This window comes from Saccostrea echinata, unplaced genomic scaffold (genome assembly GCF_033153115.1).
Source record: "Saccostrea echinata isolate AGI-Se365-2 ecotype Australia unplaced genomic scaffold, CSIRO_AGI_Sech_v1 ptg000012l, whole genome shotgun sequence".
NCBI classification, from domain to species: Eukaryota; Metazoa; Mollusca; class Bivalvia; order Ostreida; family Ostreidae; genus Saccostrea; species Saccostrea echinata.
In genome coordinates, this window is record NW_026889761.1 from 12,632,501 (window position 1) to 12,653,220 (window position 20,720).

At 33.2% G+C, this 20,720-nt stretch overlaps 2 protein-coding genes across 2 annotated transcripts in view; both read left to right on the forward strand.

Annotated features, from left to right (window-relative positions):
* The window catches only part of LOC133185382 (T-complex protein 1 subunit theta-like), a 9,235-nt gene extending 1,948 nt beyond the window's left edge, over positions 1-7,287 (forward strand). Inside the window, exons 4-16 of the mRNA XM_061320545.1 lie at positions 1,149-1,218; positions 1,507-1,635; positions 2,004-2,065; positions 2,182-2,319; positions 3,046-3,117; positions 3,392-3,565; positions 4,267-4,354; positions 4,697-4,812; positions 5,169-5,240; positions 5,595-5,687; positions 5,838-5,909; positions 6,269-6,388; positions 6,708-7,287. Coding sequence (XP_061176529.1) covers positions 1,149-1,218; positions 1,507-1,635; positions 2,004-2,065; positions 2,182-2,319; positions 3,046-3,117; positions 3,392-3,565; positions 4,267-4,354; positions 4,697-4,812; positions 5,169-5,240; positions 5,595-5,687; positions 5,838-5,909; positions 6,269-6,388; positions 6,708-6,773 — 1,272 coding nt within the window. The 3' untranslated portion in view covers positions 6,774-7,287. The remainder of the gene's footprint in view (positions 1-1,148; positions 1,219-1,506; positions 1,636-2,003; positions 2,066-2,181; positions 2,320-3,045; positions 3,118-3,391; positions 3,566-4,266; positions 4,355-4,696; positions 4,813-5,168; positions 5,241-5,594; positions 5,688-5,837; positions 5,910-6,268; positions 6,389-6,707) is intronic.
* A 5,467-nt stretch (positions 7,288-12,754) lies between these two features.
* Positions 12,755-13,943, forward strand: LOC133185960 (high-affinity lysophosphatidic acid receptor-like). The gene has a single exon (XM_061321245.1). It carries the CDS (start codon positions 12,807-12,809, stop codon positions 13,935-13,937), a length of 1,131 nt encoding a protein of 376 aa, XP_061177229.1. The 5' UTR covers positions 12,755-12,806; the 3' UTR covers positions 13,938-13,943.
* The last annotated feature ends 6,777 nt before the right edge of the window (positions 13,944-20,720 follow it).

Genomic DNA, 20,720 nt, shown 5'->3' on the forward strand with positions numbered 1-20,720 from the left:
TCTGAGTTATATTGATTAATTAGGATGGTAAGAAAATTCTGAGTTATTGATTAGAAAATTCTGAAATGTTTATAAGGGCGATAAGAAAATTCTGAGCTGTTGCTAAGGATGATAAGGGTAAGAAAATTCATGAGACCATTTTTTGCAAGAAGGAATACAGCGTAAAATCAGGATTGTATACAGAGTAAAAGATTCTTAACACTTAATAAAATTATATATATGACAGCATAGCATAGAAAATTTTTATCTTTTTGCTAATAGAATCATTAATTTTTGTATAACAGAGAACTGTTTTGTGTAAAAAGTATAGATTTTATTGAGTTTTACACACAGAAAAAAATATTTCTGAATATGCTATTTTGAGACTTCCAGTAGCATGTACAATGTTTTGGCTAGTAGTTGCAAACCTTGATAGTCTTACTCTTACACTAAAGACTGAAGTGGACAAATGAATGTAGGCTATAATTGTTACTATAGTCACTGACTATCAAAAATCATCATGGAAGGCAGTGCATCTGCAACAATCGATAGAAAATTTTAGCATCAGTTGTTGCCAATTATTCTGAGAACATTTTTTCAGCCAAACTGGTTTTCTTTTAACATATTTTTAAAGGATGTTATTCAAGACTACTTCTTATGCAAAATATGACACAGAAACTTTCCAGCTAAGCATTTTTTGAAGTTGGTCTTGCAGATTTGTATTGAAATTTTGTTTCATTAATGAATATTACATGAATCTTTAATGAAAGTTCAAACTATTAGTTAAGTACAGATGTTTGTATGACTGATTCAATTTGACCTTGGTCTAATCTTGCAACACAGGTGTAGAATTACCCTATCACATATCAAGAGAATTATGATTCTAATGTGGAGATACAATTTTAATGTTAAGACCCTTTTGAATGTAATTTTCCAACATGCTATAACTTCAGGTAATTTTTTGCAGTTGACCAATGTTCAGTAATAAAAAAAAAATAATAATCCTCTATCTTCAGCACAGCTTATTTACTAGAAAAGCCTTTAGAAGAATTAGAACAAATAAGAATCAGGCTTTAAAAATTACTTGTTAAACAGTGTGTTTAAATGCCATGGAGAACTACGTAATTTGCATTTTTTATATGAACAACTGTTTTTCCCTGTTACATTAGGGACTCTCGGTGACAGAAGTTTCAGAGGGATATGAACTGGCTCTAAAGAAAGCCCTAGACATTCTCCCAGGTAATGGATACCCTTAATACATCAAGTTTCCATTTACATATGTATAACAAAACTATTGACCAAAAAAAAATTGTCTTTTAAATTCATTGGTACAATTTTTTTCATCTTCATGTCCTTTTAAAGGAGTGTATATCAATTATTCTTGATGTATTCAACCTAAGTAAAAAAAATAAATAAAAAGTTGATTTATATAGTTTGTACTATATGACATCATTGTGTGTGAGTAGTTATAACAAGTGTGGCCCTCATTAATTTACACCTGTTTGACCAGTGTATTTTTGTATGTAGGGTTGGTGTGTACCGAGCAGAAGAACCTGAGAGATAAAGAGGGGGTAGCAACCGCCATTAGAACGGCTGTAATGAGTAAGCAGTATGGCAATGAGGACTTCCTTGCTGGTCTAATTACTGATGCTTGCTGTAAGTGTAGATTTCTGCCAGTTTACACTAACAATTAATAGTATGTGTAGAAGAAATGAAAGAGAGTATGTTCTAATAATTTGCCTGTCTGTCTGTAGAGACTCGAACAAGTTCATGCAGGACTATGCAAGTGACACGTTTTTGTAGGAAATGAGTCTTGATGTTGGCAAATATTTTTATGACACATGTATATCCTCTGAAAGTAGATTCTGTTATTTTGACACATACATATATGACTTAGGGAGAAGAATATTCATTTTTAAAAGGTCTATGAATTTAACTTTTACTGTCATTTGTACTCTTCCTGTACATGTAAATGTATCTGAATGTAAGAATAGCCATAATTGAAATGTTTTATTTTGTTTTAGTGTCTGTCCTTTCAAAGAAGTTGGCATTTAATGTAGACAATGTTAGAGTATCTAAAATCCTGGTAAGATCATTTAATTATTATATATTAAATTCCATGTGTTCTGTGAAGCAAAATGTGTATAACTTAGGATCATGCATGAGAAAACAGTAACTTAGCGTGATGATTGGATATTACAGGGGTCAGGAGTTCACCAATCAGAAGTAATACAGGGTATGGTGTTTAAAAGGGATGTAGAAGGGGAGTTAACCAAGGCTGACAAATGTAAAATTGCTGTGTATTCATGTCCCTTGGATGTCCTACAAACAGAGACTAAGGTGAGATTTAATAGATGACATTTCAGTCATTCAGGATACTGTGAACCAACTAATATTCGCAGTGTTTTCCCGAAGAACCGGCCAAATTGACCGCTTCAATTGATAAAAACGCCACTTTGTAATAAAAAAATTGAAATTTAAATGTAGTAAGGTCCACAGAGATTTTTCATAAACTTCAACCCAAAGCCTAGCTGTTACAACTGATATCTAACCCTTTACTTTGGAATAAAGGGAAAACACTGATTCGTAATGACTTTTATTTGTGATTTGTCAGTTTAAAATTAATCCACAAGTACTTATTTTTGCAAATGAGGAAATATTTTACACATATACACAACAAAATAAATAGTTTGGGCGAGAAATATTCTCAAATAAAACAAAGTTGTGAAACTTGCGGATATTTCTCAAACGCAAATAAAAGTCGTTTTACAGTATTTGAATGTATTCTTGATTGTTATTTCCTTGCATCCTCTGACAAAATAAGGAGTAGGAAACACTTGTAAATTGTACATTTGAATTTTGAATGTTGTAGGTTAGAGAAAAAAATACTTTTAATTTATTTTATTGCACTTGCAGTTTGATTTTTAAGTGCATGCACCCTTACATTCTAGAAATTAAAATACCAAAGGAAGATATGGGCAATCTTCAAAAAAACTGAGCAAAAGTACTGATTGTCAACAAAAGCGCTGTTATGGAAAATAATTAAGAAATGTTGTCTCATTGCAGGGAACAATAATAATCAAATCAGCAGATGAACTGATGAATTTCAGTAAAGGAGAAGAAAACCAAGTAGAGGAGGTCAGTAGCTGATTATCAGGGGTCAGAGTATTAGAACAATTAAACAATGTAAGAAGAATAAACAGAAATCGTAAAGTGAAAGTAACATTTCCCTCTGATTACAGTCAACACAGAAAAAGTTCCTTTAAGACATCCATAGGACCATGTAGAAGAAAGATGGTTTTAAAGGAATATGTTGGATAAAGCAATTTGAACAGATTTCGACATTTTTCTCATGTATTCTATGTCCTTAGGATGTTTACATATTAGTTAACCTAGAAACATCTTTCTGCAGCAAATTAAGGCCATCGCAGATTCTGGTTGTACAGTGGTGGTGGCCGGGGGTAAGGTTGGAGAACTGGCCCAGCATTTCTGTAATAAATATAAACTCCTTGTGGTCCGTCTGATGTCCAAGTGGGATCTACGACGCCTGTGTCGCTCAGTGGGGGCCACTCCACTACCTAGAATTGTAAGTCACTTTTCTTTTGAAAAAACACTAGAAGCTTTTAGCCATTTTCAACCAAATTTGCAATAAAGCATCTTTGGTTTAAAAATAATTCAAGTTTATAGGAAGATTATGAAGAAGTATGAGGTGAAAATAGGCTGGGGTTATTTAAAAATCTTAAATATCAAGACTACTGGACAAGAGAAGACACATGTGAAAGCTACATGATTTGTGGAGATTCAATTTTGGTCAAATTATGACACCAGGGCTAGGTTAGGATAAGAAGAAAAGGGTGTCAAAGTTTTATACCTAGCAACACTTCGGAAGAAAATCTTTTTAAAAGCCTTTCTTCATGACCAGCAGAGTCATAAATCATTAAATCAGTGTGCAAACATCACTGTATACATACATGTTAGATTTGGGTTTGTTTAATTCATGGCAGTATGAGCTAAAATGGAGCCATGGAAGGGGTCAAAGTTTTAACTTTTAGCAAATACAGTTATATAGAAAAAAAGTCTTGCTGAGAGCTAAAGGGCCATAATTATCAAATGACAAACGCAAGCATACTTAAATGTGTGTGTTTCTGATTCAGATTTGTTCAATTTATGCCCCCCCCCCCTTCTGTTGAAGGCTAGTATGGTTGATAGGGAATCAGATTTTTAAAGGAAATGATTTTTAATGGACTTCTTTTAGAGGTATGTTAAACTTTATTTTGACATTTTCAGACCCCACCCACTGCAGATGAGGCAGGTTACTGTGACAAAGTCTATGTAGATGAGATAGGGGACACCTCTGTTATTATTTTTAAGCAAGGTAAGTTCACAAGATAAGGTTATAGCTCTGTATTTTCATGGGGAATAAATTTCACTGAAGAAGCAAGATGCAATCCATAAAAAAAAAGATGGAATCCTTTAACATGTAATTACAAGCAAATTTGATGAATTTGTTGGAAGGATAATACAAACAATATATACTGTATTCCCTTAAGCATTTCAATTACAGAGAAGTCATAAATTTGATTCTCAGATTTCTTGTTTAAATTTGATCCATGTCTGGACAGCACATAATCTGATTTTGCCTAAAGTATTGCATTAATCATAGCCTAGATATAAAGCAAAAGAGCAAGATAAATAATTTTGTCTTGGTTAATTACAGATGCAGAGGAAAGTGCCGTAGCCACCATTGTTATTCGAGGATCGACTGACAATGTCATTGATGATATAGAGAGAGCTATAGATGACGGGGTCAACACATTCAAAGCTCTAACCAAGGTAAGGACCTCAGATTTTATTAGCAGTCAGTAAATACAGTCTATATCAAAAGTGTCAGGTAGTTGTTTTCTTGGAGAACCTATATATAGATCAATAGGTAGTGAAAAGTTGATGTTACACAGTATATATAATCGCAAGAGAAAATGCACAGTTTCCAAATTTCATTTTTAGCACTTTCTGGATTTGCATACATCCATTTGCAAGTTTAGATACATTTGAATTCAACACAATTGTATGTGAACCTGAAGATGAAAATATAGTTTGATTTTTTATGCTTTTAATAAAATTGAGTATAATGTTGGATCAGAGAAAATATTTTGATGTTCCCATAAACTGTTAGAAAATGATTGTTTCAGGATTCCAGAATGGTTCCGGGGGCAGGTGCCACAGAAATAGAACTTGCTAAACAAATCAGTTCTTATGGAGAAGTAAGTTGTTCTTATACTAGTCTATCAAAGCAAATCAGTTCTTATGGAGAAGTAAGTTGTTCTTATACTAGTCCATCAAAACAAATCAATTCTTATGGAGAAGTAAGTTGTTCTTATACTAGTCTATCAAAGCAAATCAGTTCTTATGGAGAAGTAAGTTGTTCTTATACTAGTCCATCAAAACAAATCAGTTCTTATGGAGAAGTAAGTTGTTCTTATACTAGTCTATCAAAACAAATCGGTGCTTTCAGAGTAGTAAGTTGTTCATCTGTTGGTTCTTATACTAGACTATCAAGCAAATTGAACTTGAATTGATCAACTTAAAAATGACCTTGGTATTTTTTTTTTATTCAGAGTTGTCCAGGACTTGAGCAATATTCCATTGTGAAATTTGCTGAGGCACTAGAAGTCATTCCCAAGGCCTTGGCAGAGAATGCAGGAGCTAAGGTAGAGCATTGAATTACTTCTAAGGTCACCTTGAATGGACTTGGAAAAAAAAATCTCTAAAATATCATATCTTCCTTTTTAACATAGATTTATTTGCAGTAGTAGTAAATATACCTTCAGAACATATTACATGTACATCTTTTTCCACAGGGCACAGAAGTTCTGTCCAAACTTTATGCAGCTCATCAAGAAGGAAAGAAGAGTGTTGGAGTAGATGTGGAGGTATGTTGAACATTTTACTTCCTAAAAGCATTTGTATCATATCATTATGAAGAAATAGATTGAAAAATACTTAGTTCAGAAGATTCTTATTACTGGAAGCCTGTGACAAATACAGCTACTCCTGGTGCCTGGGGTGCTTAAGGATTGTTGATTGATTGTTGTTTTACATCCTTTGCAAGAAATTTTCACTCCTAAGGAGACGTTTGTGTATACTTATGGAGAAGTGGTGCTGAGGGAGTGGTGTCTTAAAAGAATAATGGCATATTATACAGAGGAAACATTTATAGACAGCAGGGGCTAAGACAATGTACACTGTCTTCTTTTAAATATTGGACTGTAAATGTTATCTTTAATTTCAGTCAGTGCCAGTAGGAGTGAGGGATGCACTGGAAACTGGAATTCAAGATCTGTACATCAATAAATACTGGGGACTGAAGTACGCCACAACAGCTGCTTGTACTGTTCTCAAAGTGGACCAGGTAAGTCATGAATTTAATTAGTATTTTAACTTGTTACTGCAATTGTGAAAATATAAATGGTGTGATAAAGAAATATGTAATTTTCATTGTTTTGATAGAATGATTGCAATATTGTCAGCATGTAAAATTTCTGATCATTGAGCATTAGTCTAGATATACATTCATCTAGATCAAGCTTTTCATCAGGAAAATCCATTTTATTTTACATACATTTTATGAGGATACTACCTAAGTTTTTGGAACTTGTGTCCAATCTGTTTGACATACATGTATGTTCAAATCTTTGCATGAATTAAGATTTTGTGTGTGTTTTTTTCAGATCATTATGGCTAAAGCTGCAGGTGGTCCCAAACCTAAGGAGAACAAAGATTGGGATGAAGATTAATCCAGATTAATGCATAGATAATCCTAATTAGACAATTAATAACAACGCTGGCCCACACCATCTCATAATGGTTGTCACCAAGATTAAATGTGTTCAGAATTCATCAACCTCATCAACAAATCTTCATGTTAATGTAGACACATGAATCGAGTTGCAATATTGGATTTCATAACTTATGACTCAAGTTTCACAGTGTCAGATACTGGCAGTAAAAACCAATATTGTGTGCTATTTTTGATATCTTTATGTTAATGATTATATGGGGCCATGCCAAAAAATTTTGTTGGCAAAGTCTGGCTTAGAAATTCTTTGAATATTTTATATTTACAGTATTTTTCATCATTGAGGAATGTCTGAAAACTTATCATGAAGGAATACTTGCATGAGGTGGTTGATTTATGCCGAATGAACGTGATCAAATTTTGTGGAGTTGTTATTGAATTTTATTTATGCTTTTGTAAATGTCCCAATATATACACCAATCTGAAAATAAAAACTTGAATTGCAAAGTAAATCTTTTGTTTTACATTTTTGCTTTAGATGAGTGATTTGTTTATATATTAGTCATATTACTTTGTGGCATTTATTAATATGCCTGTACATGTCATCCCTAATGATATGCTTTTCATTTTGAATCCTTGGAAATGGTATACAAATGATTGGAAACTGGTTTGGGGGCAGGCTTTGTTACGTTGTATTTCTAGGACAACATTTTAATACTACCATTCCTGTGGATTAGTTATTATCAAGTGTCAAGATTGCATAATTGATGGGAAACTTATAAGCTAGATTTGCAAGTAGACAGAATATGAATTTTTTTGAATTCTGACTTTTTGTTAGGGGAGACAATTCTTTTTTTAGTTTTATAAAAGTAACTTTTCCCCAGTAGGTATGGGCACTGTTGTTCTAGTTGTTATGAAAAGTTAACAGGAAAAATGTCAGCAAAACAAGTTGAGGCAGTAATGACATAAGAAAAGATTAAGCAAGCTAAGCTGGCTTCTTTCATAGACAGGCAGCAGTAATAGTTCTCTTCAAAGACTCAACGAAATAGGACTGTGTTTATTCATAGTCGAGGAATACAGCTATATTGCAAGCTTTAGTTTTTTTATTTGTCAAGTTTTAGGCCAGATTAAGAGTTCTGTGGAGTCCTGTTCATCTTACAATATCTAATTCTCAGTGAGTTTGGGTTATGGATTTACAATAAATTCATAATTTGCAGTTATACATCATTAATTGCCTGTCAAATCCCCCTCACTCTCTGACAAACTGGGCAAGGACGCTTTTTGATTAACAGTGATTAATGCAACGTTTGTCATAATGAGGAAAGACTATGGAAAGTTTAGGAAGATCTTTTCAGAACATGCTGAAGTTTTATTCATATAAAGGATCAATAAACTAGAACTTTTGTATGTGTTCAATTCGGCAATATTGAAAGTTTCAGTTTTAAATTTCAGGAGTGATCAAAACACCAAATTCGTCGTGTAAGTTATGTAATGGGCGAAAAAAATACCCAATGCCTTACTAGTTGATAATTACAAGGCCTATTCTCTTTTCACTCAAAACGGGAGATGACATATTTCTGCCTCCTACATGCAAAATAAATTGTCAACATGCAAAAGTGTGTCATCAGCAAGATAATTATGTTGACATGCAAGTTCCTAATCTTTTAAGAGAATCTAGCTGATATTATGGATGAGTTTACTTACTAACACCAGTACCTGACAACGTACGTGCAATATGCAACATAATCATGTTGACATGCGACTTATTTATGTCAAAATGCGTGATAATTATGTAGACATGCCATTTATCTATGTTGATACGCGAGTTAATTATGTTGACATTCGACTTATTTTTGTCAACATGCGAGTTATTTATGAAATGTTTACTGACATGCAAGTTAACTATGTTATATTTATGTCAATATGCAAAGATTATAAGTCGCATGACAACATATTAGTAACTATCTCACATGTTGACATAATTGACTGGCTTGTCTACATAACTATCTCGCAAATAAGTTGCATGTCTTCATAAATAAGTCGCGTGTCTACATAATTATGTTGGCATAAATAAGTCGCATATCAACATAATTATTTCGCATATGTTGACATAAATAGCATGTTAATATGATTTGCATGATGACATAAATAAGTTTCCTTTCGACGTAAATAAGTCGCGTGTCAACATAAGTATACTGCATCTTACATGTTTGATCTCAGATACTGCCGTTTATGAGTAAATTCACCCATATTTAAACCAGATTCTCTAAAAAGATTGGTAGCTTGCATGTCAATATAATTTTCTTTCACGCAGACATAATTTTCTTGCATGTTGACGTATATCTTTGCATGCTAATTTATCTTGCATTTAGCAGGCCCGTAGAAAGCAGTGCCCCCTACTCCATCCCACCCCCACTTTCTCCTAATTTTGCTACAGTTAATTTTCAACTCGATGCTGGTTCACCCCACCTCTTTCCTCCCGTTTTGTTGCTGTAAGGTCGAGCACTGGCAAATTCAAAACTTCCATGATTTCCAAAAAAGTACCAAAAAAAGTAAGAGAAAGGTCCATCCCACCACCGAAATAGTTAAGACATAATAGATTTTTTGTCCCCCGCCTTCATTGAAAGTGGGTTATGATATTCTGGGTCTGTCTATCCGTCCGCCCATCTGTCTGTCCAGCTGTATTTCTGTGTGTGTAACACTTTTGGACGATATCTCAAGAAGCCTTTGAGCTTTTGCAAGGAGATTTTATATCACAACCTTGTATGACCTAAAGAAGATTTGATTTTTAGGTCAAAAGTTCAAAGGTCAAGGTCATAAATTGATACATTCTGTTTGTGTTCTGGGCGATATCTCGAGAAACCTTTGAGCTTTTGCAATGAAATTTTATATCACAACTCGCTTTGGCCTAAAGAAATTACCTATTGGTTTCGAGGTCAAAAGGTCAAAGATCATAAATTTATTGATTCTGTTTGTAAAACATTCGTTTCCGGGAATATCTTTAAGTGTTTGAGCTCTTGTACTGATTTTTTTATATCACATCTCATGGCCTAAAGAAGATCCCTATTGATTTTGAGTTCAAAAAGTCAAAGGTGATAAATTCAAACATTCTTTGTGTAACACTTTCGTTTCCGGCGATATCTCAAGAGGCCTTTGAACTTTTGCAATGATATTTTATACAATAACTCCCTATGGCCTTAAGAAAACTCCTATTGTTTCTTAGGTCAAAGTCATATATTCAAACATTCTGTTTGTGTGTACATAACACTTTCATTTCCAGATGATATACCAAGAAACCTTTGAGCTTTGCAATGAAATTTTATACCACTACTCCCAGTGGCCTAAAGAAGACCCCATTGATTTTGAAGTCAAAATGTCAAATGTCTAAGTCATAAATTTATTCATTTTGTTTGTTTGTAACACTTTCGTTTCCGGGCAATATCTTCAAAAGTCTTTGAGTTTTGGCAATGAAATTTTTTATATCACAACTCCTAATGGCCTAAAGAAGACCCCTTGTCATTTTAAGGTCATAAGATCAAAGGTCATAAATTTGTACATTGCAAATAACATTTTCTGGATGATAGCTTTAGTTTTACTTGGGCTTTCTTCGATGATGATATCTCAAGAAGCTTTGAGCTTTTGTAATGAAATTTAATATCATAGCTCCCTATTGTATAAAGGAAGAACCCTATCGATTTTGAGGTCAAAAGGTCAGAGGTCAAGGTCATAAATTGATACATTCTGACTGTGTAAAACTTTTTGCCAAACGATATCTTAAAAAGACTGAGATTTTGCATTGAAATTTTATATCACACCTCCCTATGACCTTCAAAAAACCCAAAGATCCAAAGGTCAAGATCAGAAATATCTCTTGCATATATAGTTTTCAGATGTAATTTTAGTTTTTCTGTAAGCTTTTGCATTGAAACTTTCGGTCATGAATTTCTTTAACTTTAAAAAGACCTCTATTGATTTTAAGGACAAAAGCTGAAAGGTCAAGGATGACCTTTTTTCTTTCTCCATCTCCAAAATTTTTCCAGTTTTTCCACTTCCTTCATTTTTTCTTAAGCGGGGGACACAAATTCTCTGAATTAGTTTTTTTTGGGGGGGGGGTTAAGATTTTTTGGGGAAGTTGCCCCCCCCCCCACTGTAAAACTGTTGCTATGAGACTGTGAAGGGGTAAAAATATGCCACCATATGATGCATTTATGAAAATTGAATGCAATTGCAAAGGCTCTTAAAGTGTGTCACATGATCAAATGCTATCCTGCAGCTGTGCCAAGGGTCTTGGAGAATTACAAGACCTTTGCATTCATTTTTCATTTAAGACGAGGGAGTATTTGATAATATATATACATTGTCCAAAATATGATGTAATTATTCAGACATTATCTCTCATTTCTATATCGGTCTATGTATTTCAGGTGCATTCGAGATAAACACCGGTCATAATTAGCTGGCTAGGGCACCTGTTGAAGGTAATTCCGTGCATGAGGCTGTGTTTATAACCGTCATATTCTGTCCAATAGATGATACATCAATACTCTCGGTATTTACTCAGCACTTGATCTGGAGATTGTCTCCTTGCGTGGAATGACAGTGGAATTAATACGTGACTGATTCTAACAGCTGTAAAGAAACTGAGGTAAGACACACATCCAAAGTGTAATGTGATAGCGGAATATTTAAAGAATTTCTAAAGCAGGTAAGATCCGTCTTAGATTTTAAGAATCCTTATTAACGACGGTATTTTTAATATGCATTGTAATCTTCAGTGTTCATTATTAGAAATATTCATTGCATTTCCTAGAACCCTGTTTCGTATTAAGGAACCAGTGACATCAGTATGTTTTGAAATAAGTTAACGTTTTAAAGAATACATGTATAATGGGTAAGGATTGTTGTCATTTTACAAAAAAAAAATATATTAAAAAAAATTAATCCAGAATATTTAATTTAATAAATATCACAATCAAAATTGAATACGATTGAACAGCAGGCTAAAAGCCTAATACAATGTATATGTTCTCTTTCTAATTAAGGAATTATACATTAGTACATGTAAAACAAGTGAATACTCTCTTCATCCAGTGTATTTTCATGTATTTCCATACTTTCATAGAGACCACAGAAAGGGTGATCTTTATTTGAATTACAAGCATTGTTTCCAAATAAAAAAAAAACAACAATATTCTCTTTACATTGTCAATAATTATTTTGTTCATATTTATTATTTGCAGGAGTTTAGTTTGTGTTTAAAATGAATCGAGGATGCATTTAAATCATCCCGAATTATTATTTTTGTTGCTATTCATGTAAAAGAGGAAATTTTACCCAAAAGGAAAACTTGTTAAGTTTGTACACATAATTCTGTCAATCAAAGAAGCAAATTCTTTTTTGTGTGTTTGTTTGTTTTCTTTCTTTCTTTTTTTTCTTTTTTTTTTCTTTTGTTTGTTTGTTTGCTTTGTTCTTTAGAAGAAAGCAACATCAAGATCGTTTTAAGAGTTAAAATAAATAGTATAAAGCAAAATTTTTCAGCAGCTAGCATCAGGTCGTTTGAAAGCATATACAAGTACTTTCTTTTGAGTTTGAAAAGGAAAGGTTATGGTAAGATATATATGATTGAATCCACTCATTTTTTCTTAGATATTAACCTTCATTTTTTTAATTGTTGAATGATGAAAAAAGGAAGAAAAAAAACTACATGTATCCGATATACTTTCATTCATTTCTACTTCTAATGCATTCTATTGGCGATATTTTTAGTATGATGATAATATTATAATACAAATTGAACACTGTTTCTTGACAAATAAGGATTGTTAGTTTGAATATCCAATAATACGATATGATTATTGTGTTAAATTAACATATACACGCATTTACAAATGTTTTACCAGAAAACAAATCGAACAGCCTGATTACTAATCTCCTTTATTTTGACAGAAAAATATAAAAATGAAGACCTAATATTTATCAGAACCTGGTAACCAACAAAAACACCGAGAGTTGCATCAACTGCACTTGACGGATGAATGCTGGACGCACTTCCACTATCTTAAGTGACGTCATCATTGACCTAAATTATACTGCTTTGACGTTTCAAGGTCAAGAGGAGTCGCTTCCCTTGGTTCTTAAGGCTACTTTGACCATTCTCCTGGTTTTCGTGATCGTTATCGGATGTGTGGGAAATTTAATCGTCTGCTTAATTGTTTACAAAAATCCCGCCATGAGATCAGCTATCAATATCTTGCTGGCCAATATGGCATTGACAGATATTTTTTTATCAGCAGTCTGCATGCCTCCTAAAATACTGATGCTATTCTCGGAGGACAAGATCATTGACACCGTCCCGTGTCAGATATTTGCCTTTCTCCAGGAAACATTTGTGTCAACTGGAATTTTGACTCTTCTTACTATTAGCATGGATCGTTACCGAATCATTGTCAAACGTCGTGACAAACTCACCACTGCGCATGCCAAGATTCTGACAGTTTTGTCATGGGGATTATCGATTCTTTTGACGTTTCCGCCGCTGATTGGTTGGGGTAAATACAAATTTTACCCAAGGCACTCGCAATGCATCTATGGAATTCATAGTAGCAATTTTGAATTGATTTATTTGATATTGAAAATTTGTTTTATTAATTTCTTTCCCATCATTGCCATGGGTTTTTCCTACTTTGGGATTATTCATAAAGTACGAAGAGATGCATTGCGCATTCGGAACTGCCCTGAGTTGGATTCTCATGTTAGCGTTACTATCAGCAATGGAAAACTAGGATTACCCATAATTCATAGGAAGAAAAATTCACATATAGATATTCATTTTAAGACTAGATCTTTCAAAACAATACTGATATTGTTTATTGCCTTAACAATTTGCTGGACACCCTATGGCATTAATCTAATGATTAGCAATATCACCGGTTCTTACGAGTGTGTTCGAAGTACCATTTTGATATGGATCGGTTTTGTAAAATGTGCAGTAAATCCAATTATTTATTTCATTTACATTTCTAAATTTAGAGAAGCGTGTGAAGAATACATCCCGACGTCTTTTAAATTTTCCATGAAAATCAGGGTTTTCAACAAAAGGAGAATAAATCCTGCAGCTATATACTTGTACAAGGACAAGGCTGGGACTGAAGGCAATAAATAAAGACAACAGTGTGTTCGAAATGTTTTTCATTAAAGATAGAGTTTATTATAAATTCTAGTGTTTAGTCTCTATCCATTTGTAGTAAATCGGGTAATAGTTATGTATTATACGTGCATCATCCATAACAAAGAGCTATCATTCTTGTTGTGCAGCTGGGAAGAATTATTCTCCTGATTTTAATGGAAGTTAATGAACAGAATTTTTTTTTTTAGCTTATTTTGGTACCATGTGCGGATATCTATATTCTAATAATTGGTTTATCTGGCAGCTTGTGTATTAGATGAAAGTGATATTTAAAGGAGCTTTTAGCAAACATTCATTATTGAGGGGCAGTTATGAAAAATCGGAGAGAAATATTACTCTTGAATCAGATGTGCAAATGTAAAACAAACCCTTTTAACTTGAATTAACTTCAAAAAGAGAATTAATACCTGCAATCTTCAAAAATAGTCTATAATTATTGAAGGTTAAAACCAGAAGCCCCGCTCTCCGCCCCACATCCTAAGAATGGCAACAAAGACAGGAAGCAGTATATAAATATTGCATGTAGTTGAGTGTAACATTGAAAATTTTCCCTCGAAAACCATCCTCAACCTCGGGTTTTCTTGGGGTAAAAATTTTCAATATAAAACCATTTTCTGACAATGGTTTTCGATGGGTGAAAATTTTCAATCTTACACTCAACTACATGCAGTATTTATTATATTATTATACTGAATGTTTTATGCAAAAACATATATTACAGTGAACTTTGCGCGCATAAATTCTGCGCAGTCAATATTTTTTGGAATATCACCCGTCGTCAAGCAATGTTAACTGTTGCTACGCTGGAGGGCGTGGCTTCATTATTCAGCGGGTAATAGTGTTTTTTAACAAAAGTTTCTCGACGAATCAGATTCAACTAATATACATGAAAATATAATATATTCTAATAACTAAAAAGAAGAGGATGACACACTTGTTTTTTTTTTATTATTTTCAGATGATTAAATGTTGATATCTGACATCTTTTAAAATTTGTCATTTGTACATAGCAGAACAAGGAATCTTTGATTGTCCATAGCATTACAAGTAAACATTTTGCATATTTTTTGCAGATTTTTTAAAAGCGGTCCCGTTCCTCAATATGAAAGTTTTACAGCAACTGCATGTGATTTCACAGAGCTTCTGTATTTATTTTAACGACTTGCATTACATAATATAATTTATCATTTTTTGTTAATATTATTTTTAATTCATTATTTAATGACATTGCAAAAGTGGAATTTTGATGGTTTTTTACACTCTTTACATTGAATGCTTGAATGCTATTTCATTTGCAGAAAGATTGGATTATATATATGTAGCCCCTTTTTTTCTCCGCTGACAATTATATAGATTGGTGCTTATCGTACCATTTGACATGAAAAATAGTTATAACAATGTTATTTCAAATATTGGAGTTCTGTTTAATGTGAAATTTGATTTTTTTTATTTTCTTTTGATGCTGCTTTGAATTAGCTTAAGTATAAATTTTTGTACCTCATTTGGACCAAAAAAAGTGAAATAAGAACTTAGAGAGAGAGAGAGAGAGAGAGAGAGAGAGAGTTGCATTTCTTGATTGTCGCAGATCATAAAGGATAGAACTATTGCTTGTAATTAGCATATGTATGTAGGTATTTCCAAAACTAACTGCTTTCCTAATTAACAAGATAATGAGGTTGCTGACAATGGTTTGTTTCCATTTATCAGACGTCAGTGGTTCTTGTCAAATTAAAAAAAAAATCCTGGAAATGGACAAACCACGTAATTGGTATTCACACAAATCTGACAAACAATAAACTCCGTTTATTATTCCGTTCCCAAAAGCATATTTATAATAACAGAGGAGAATATTTCTCAATTTATTACGTTTCACGACGTCATAGACTGTGCGGGCGAGAGATTATAGGTTTGTGACAAAGTGTTAATCAGTAGACCTCTGATTCTGATCAAATGTCATAAATCAATTATTAAATAAATATGTTTTTCTTTTTCAGAAATTGCTATAGCTATTGATTTTCCATTGCAAAATGGACAATCGCTTGAAGAAAAAGGATGTTACCTAATTTGAGGACCATCCATATTTCACTGTCTTGTTCACAGATGTTATGTATGTCTAACATTAGTTACTTCCAATCTCCCCTGGTACATGTATATAATCTGATCAATTCAATCCCGAAGGATTTTTTTTCATTAAGTCAGAAAATCTTTTACAATAACATGTTTATTTTGTCTGAACTTCGACAATTGTGTATCTACTTATTCATCTTTATGCAATATTAATTCATTATCAAAAGCTACTATAGTATACTAAATAACCCCCAAAGCCCTTTCCCTATAATTCACAGTACTGCAAAGAGATTCAAAACTTTAGTTTTCCATGAAAATTTCGGGCATAAAAAATAATTCTTCACAAAATGTCCATTTCTGCTAACTAAACATAGGCTCATGTCTGAGCTGTTCTACTTGATAGTTGTTTGTTCACTATTTTTTTTTCTAAGGACTACGTACGTTTTCCCACTATCACATTTGCAACAAATCATGGGCTTAATCATGCGCAGATCGTGATGATCATATCAAATCTTATCAGATCTTTCAGTGAGTACATGTAGTACCATTCTTGTTGATCGTAGAAAAATCTATGGTATGTGACAATGTCAACATTTTTCTACGATCAACATGATTAATTTTAATCATGATCATCGCATCAATCGTATTGCATTGTATCAAAACTCCACATATCGCTACTTGGAATTAATTCTGCAAGTGGTAGTCCAACTTATATACGCAGAGTTTCCTTTCAAAGGAGGAAATTCTTCAAAGTCATACGTTAGTTTTAAATATTTTTAATATCTCCAACCATCAAATTGAATTTGAATGTCCATACCTATACTGGATTCCATAACTACATAAAAATCCTTACAAACAAAGCTAGAGAGTTCTAGTAAATGTTCTACTTTTCTTTACTACTCATCTAAATATAAAACAGCTGAGTGAGCGAAGGAGAAACTTTAGGAGTACATACTGTGCTGCAGTATATTCTAGAAGTAGTGTAAATCAGATGTGGATGCTTCAAAACTCCAAGGATCTTTTAGAAAATTCAAAATCAATTTTTTTCCAAAATCAATAACATCAAAACGTACGGCTTTTGAACTCTTTATACCATTCCCCATGATAAATTAAAGTCCGGATTTTCTGTCATTGTAGACTGCTTTTTTCAATGAAAACGGAACTCGTAAATTTGCATATCTTGTCATTGGTCATTTACAAAATTATTTTGTTAAGAAACAAGTACTCCGAAGTTGATATTTAAAAGGTGCTTGAATTTCTAATTGACAATATCTATGTATAGTTTTTGAAGATATCAAGTCTTCCAACAATTTGTCGGAATTCGCATGGGTACTAATTGCGCCCCGTTTTAAGCAGACCTATTTTGGCATGTATCTGAAGCAGGATTTATATAAAAAAAATGAAGAAGACTCTTGCTGTGGTATTCAATTCGACATTTATATATATCGACGACGTTTTATCTGTAATTAATAATATTCATTTCCATGATAAGTTGATTCGATATATCCCTTTGAACTCCAAATAAAAGACACCGCAGAGTCATATTCATATTTCATCTAATCGTACATTCAAATCATGATAATAGGAATCTAACAGTATCTTGGACAAAGCAAATTAACACTACGTTAAGTTGAGATGTATTGCGATCTTTCAACATTAAAATTAAAGACCTTGTCTTTTTGAAAACACTGATTTCATTACAAAACATCTTATTCAGACTTAATTTTTATTTCATTCCTAAAATATAACATAATTTACCTATCAAAATCAAATGTGCAATAAATGGGCAGTTCCACGTTATATATTTGATGGAACTACTGAGAAAAGTTGGTCACTAACCAAATTAAAATTAGATGTTCCGAAATCGCTACCGCTACTCAAACGTTTGAGAAGCGGTAGCGGATTCGGAACATCTAATTTTAATTAGATTTAGATAAATGGGCAGAACACACATTAATTTTAATCATGATCATCGCATCAATCGTATTGCATTGAAACAAAACGCCACATATTGCAACTTCGATTTAATTCTGCAAGTGGTAATCCAACTTATATTCGCAGAGTTCCCTTTCTAAGGAGGAAATTCATCAAAGTCATACGTTTGTTTGCTTTGCCCATAAATATTAGAATCATGGGTATATCTTGATTGGAGGGATGTGCCATGTTTGGGTTTATTGGTTAACGGACAGAACTACGAACAAGGGTTGGTGTCAAGGCAATGGTAACGCTGTCAATCAAAACTTTTAATCCTAGGGGCATCAATATATTCTGAGCATATACTACCCTGTTTGCTGGAAAAAACACTCTTTGGGCTTTTCTTTCTTTGCTCTTCTTGAACTTCTAATTATTTCAACTCTTCATATCTTTTTGGACTTTTTGGTTCTTATCTCAATTACCGTTCACGGTAGCTCAGTCGGTAGAGCGCTCGCTCCGTGATCGGGAGGTCGTGAGTTCGAATCTCGGCCGCGACTGACCTAAGTCGATAAAAAATGGGTAGCAACTGTTCCTTCGCCATGCGCTCGGCACTTTGAAGTGAAAGTTGCGGGTCCTTCGGATGAGACCTTAAAAACCGAGGCCCCGTGTCACGGCAGGCGTTGGCACGATAAAGATCCCTCACTGCTCAATGGCCCTGAGTGCCGAGTAAAGGTCAAAATTTGAAGCCCTTCACCGGTATAAGGTGACGTCTCTATATGAGTGAAAAATTCTCCAATGGGACGTAAAACAATATACAATCTTATCTCAATTTTACAAGTTTTGTTTGGACTTTAGCAATATTTTGAAACAATATAAAGACTTATGTATATTAAGTGTACATTGGTGTACTCTGTTGAGATTTCAGAATTAAAGAAGATGACTGTTGATTTAATAAACATTTGAAAAAGTACAAAATCTTGTTGGCTTACATATAAAAATATGCAAAATTACGGACTATTATACGCAAGAGCATGCTCTACGTATGGACAATTTCTAAAACGAGGCAAGCTATTGACAAACAAGTTGATGAAACAAGGATATCAACTCATCATTTCGCAAGTTTTATGGTCGATACAATGACCTTGTCAGACATATATACAACCTATTATTGAGTCAAATGCTGACTGACGTTTTTCATACTAATTGTTAGGCCATTGCTTATATACTGAACTGTCTACGGATTTTTCCAGGGTTTTTTTCCCGATCATGACAAGGAGCACACAGCGGGTGTAACCGGTCGGCAGGGGATGCTCACTCCTCCATGGCACCTGATTCCACCTCTAAATGTTGAGGTCCGTGTTTGCTCTGCTCCAAATTTGTATCGTTTCATTGGACTTTCGAGATTGAATACTGTTCGTTATCTTCATATTTTATTTCTTAAACAGTATGTTTCGTACACCTTATTGATCACCAGTATTTCTGGTTCTTTGATAATTTTCGAAATACAGTTTAGATGTTGGTCGGCCTTGCACCGTGTGCGCTTAATCCTATGATTCATTTTATAAAAAGATGTTTTTAAGGTTCGTTTTAAGACTACAACTGATTCTTCTGTACAGTGTTTACAATACCGAATTCCCCCAAACGATCCTCCATGTAGGCCCTTAAGCAATTAAAAAAGAACAATATACTTTTATTAGTTTTGTACTCAGGAAACTGACACTACACTGCATGTGTTTGTCAGTTGTGACCATATTATATCTATGGAGGAACTTGCATTTATGTACAGTGTATATACAGAACCATTTCCAAAAGAGTTGGATCCAATGTCAAAAATATTACTTTAAGTGATTTACTACTCCATAAAGACAACAAAATTGAAAACTTCATGATACTATTAACAAAACAATATATATATTTTTTTCATGTTTATTACGATCAAAACTATCTAATTTGACTGGTTTGATAAGTTATTTGAAAATGAAATACAACGTCGAGAGATGACAATGTGAATGGGATTTTGTTATTTCATATATCATGACATTCAATTGATGTTTAGCTCATGAAATTAGTTTCTGTGAAGCAATCTCCATATTAATTTAATGTGCAAGTGGGTTAATAAATGGGGGTGAGAGTGCCAAAAAAAATTCCATGGTAATTATGCATTGAAATTAATTTGAATTCTGTATGAAATGCAATGAATGGTAATAACAATTTAAAAACCATTTCATTTCTAAGAAGCATTGCACTTTTATCTCATTTAAGTTTTCAATAAAATCCAAAGGTTTTCAACAAAAGCACAATAAACTTACCAGTGATACAAGAAATAAACAAGATATTAAAGCTATGCGTGTTCGAAAAGGTTTTCTCCCGATACAAATTCTTAAAGCTTTTGTTTCTAATAATGTTATTTATGTTCCCTGTCCATTAGCAATGCTTAAGTAATAGTTAAGTAATACATGTATCGTACCAGAAGGGGCTTTTGCTGATACTAAGCTAGGAAGAGATTTTTTTTCAATCGGATAACCTGTCCGCCAGCTACAAATAAATGAACAGAATCTCTTGATTCTTATTGAAGATAACGTGCTTAAGTCTTGGATAAACTGATCTGTCAATTATTGCACGCATTTAATGAAAATAGATCTGTAACATAGCTCGTTACTGGCTTTCATTAATAAAGAATTGAAGACAAAATCGATCTAATAACATACCTGGAAGGAATTAAGTGATATAAGAAGTAAGAAATTTTTGTGATTATTCCTGATCAACATTCAGTGAGAA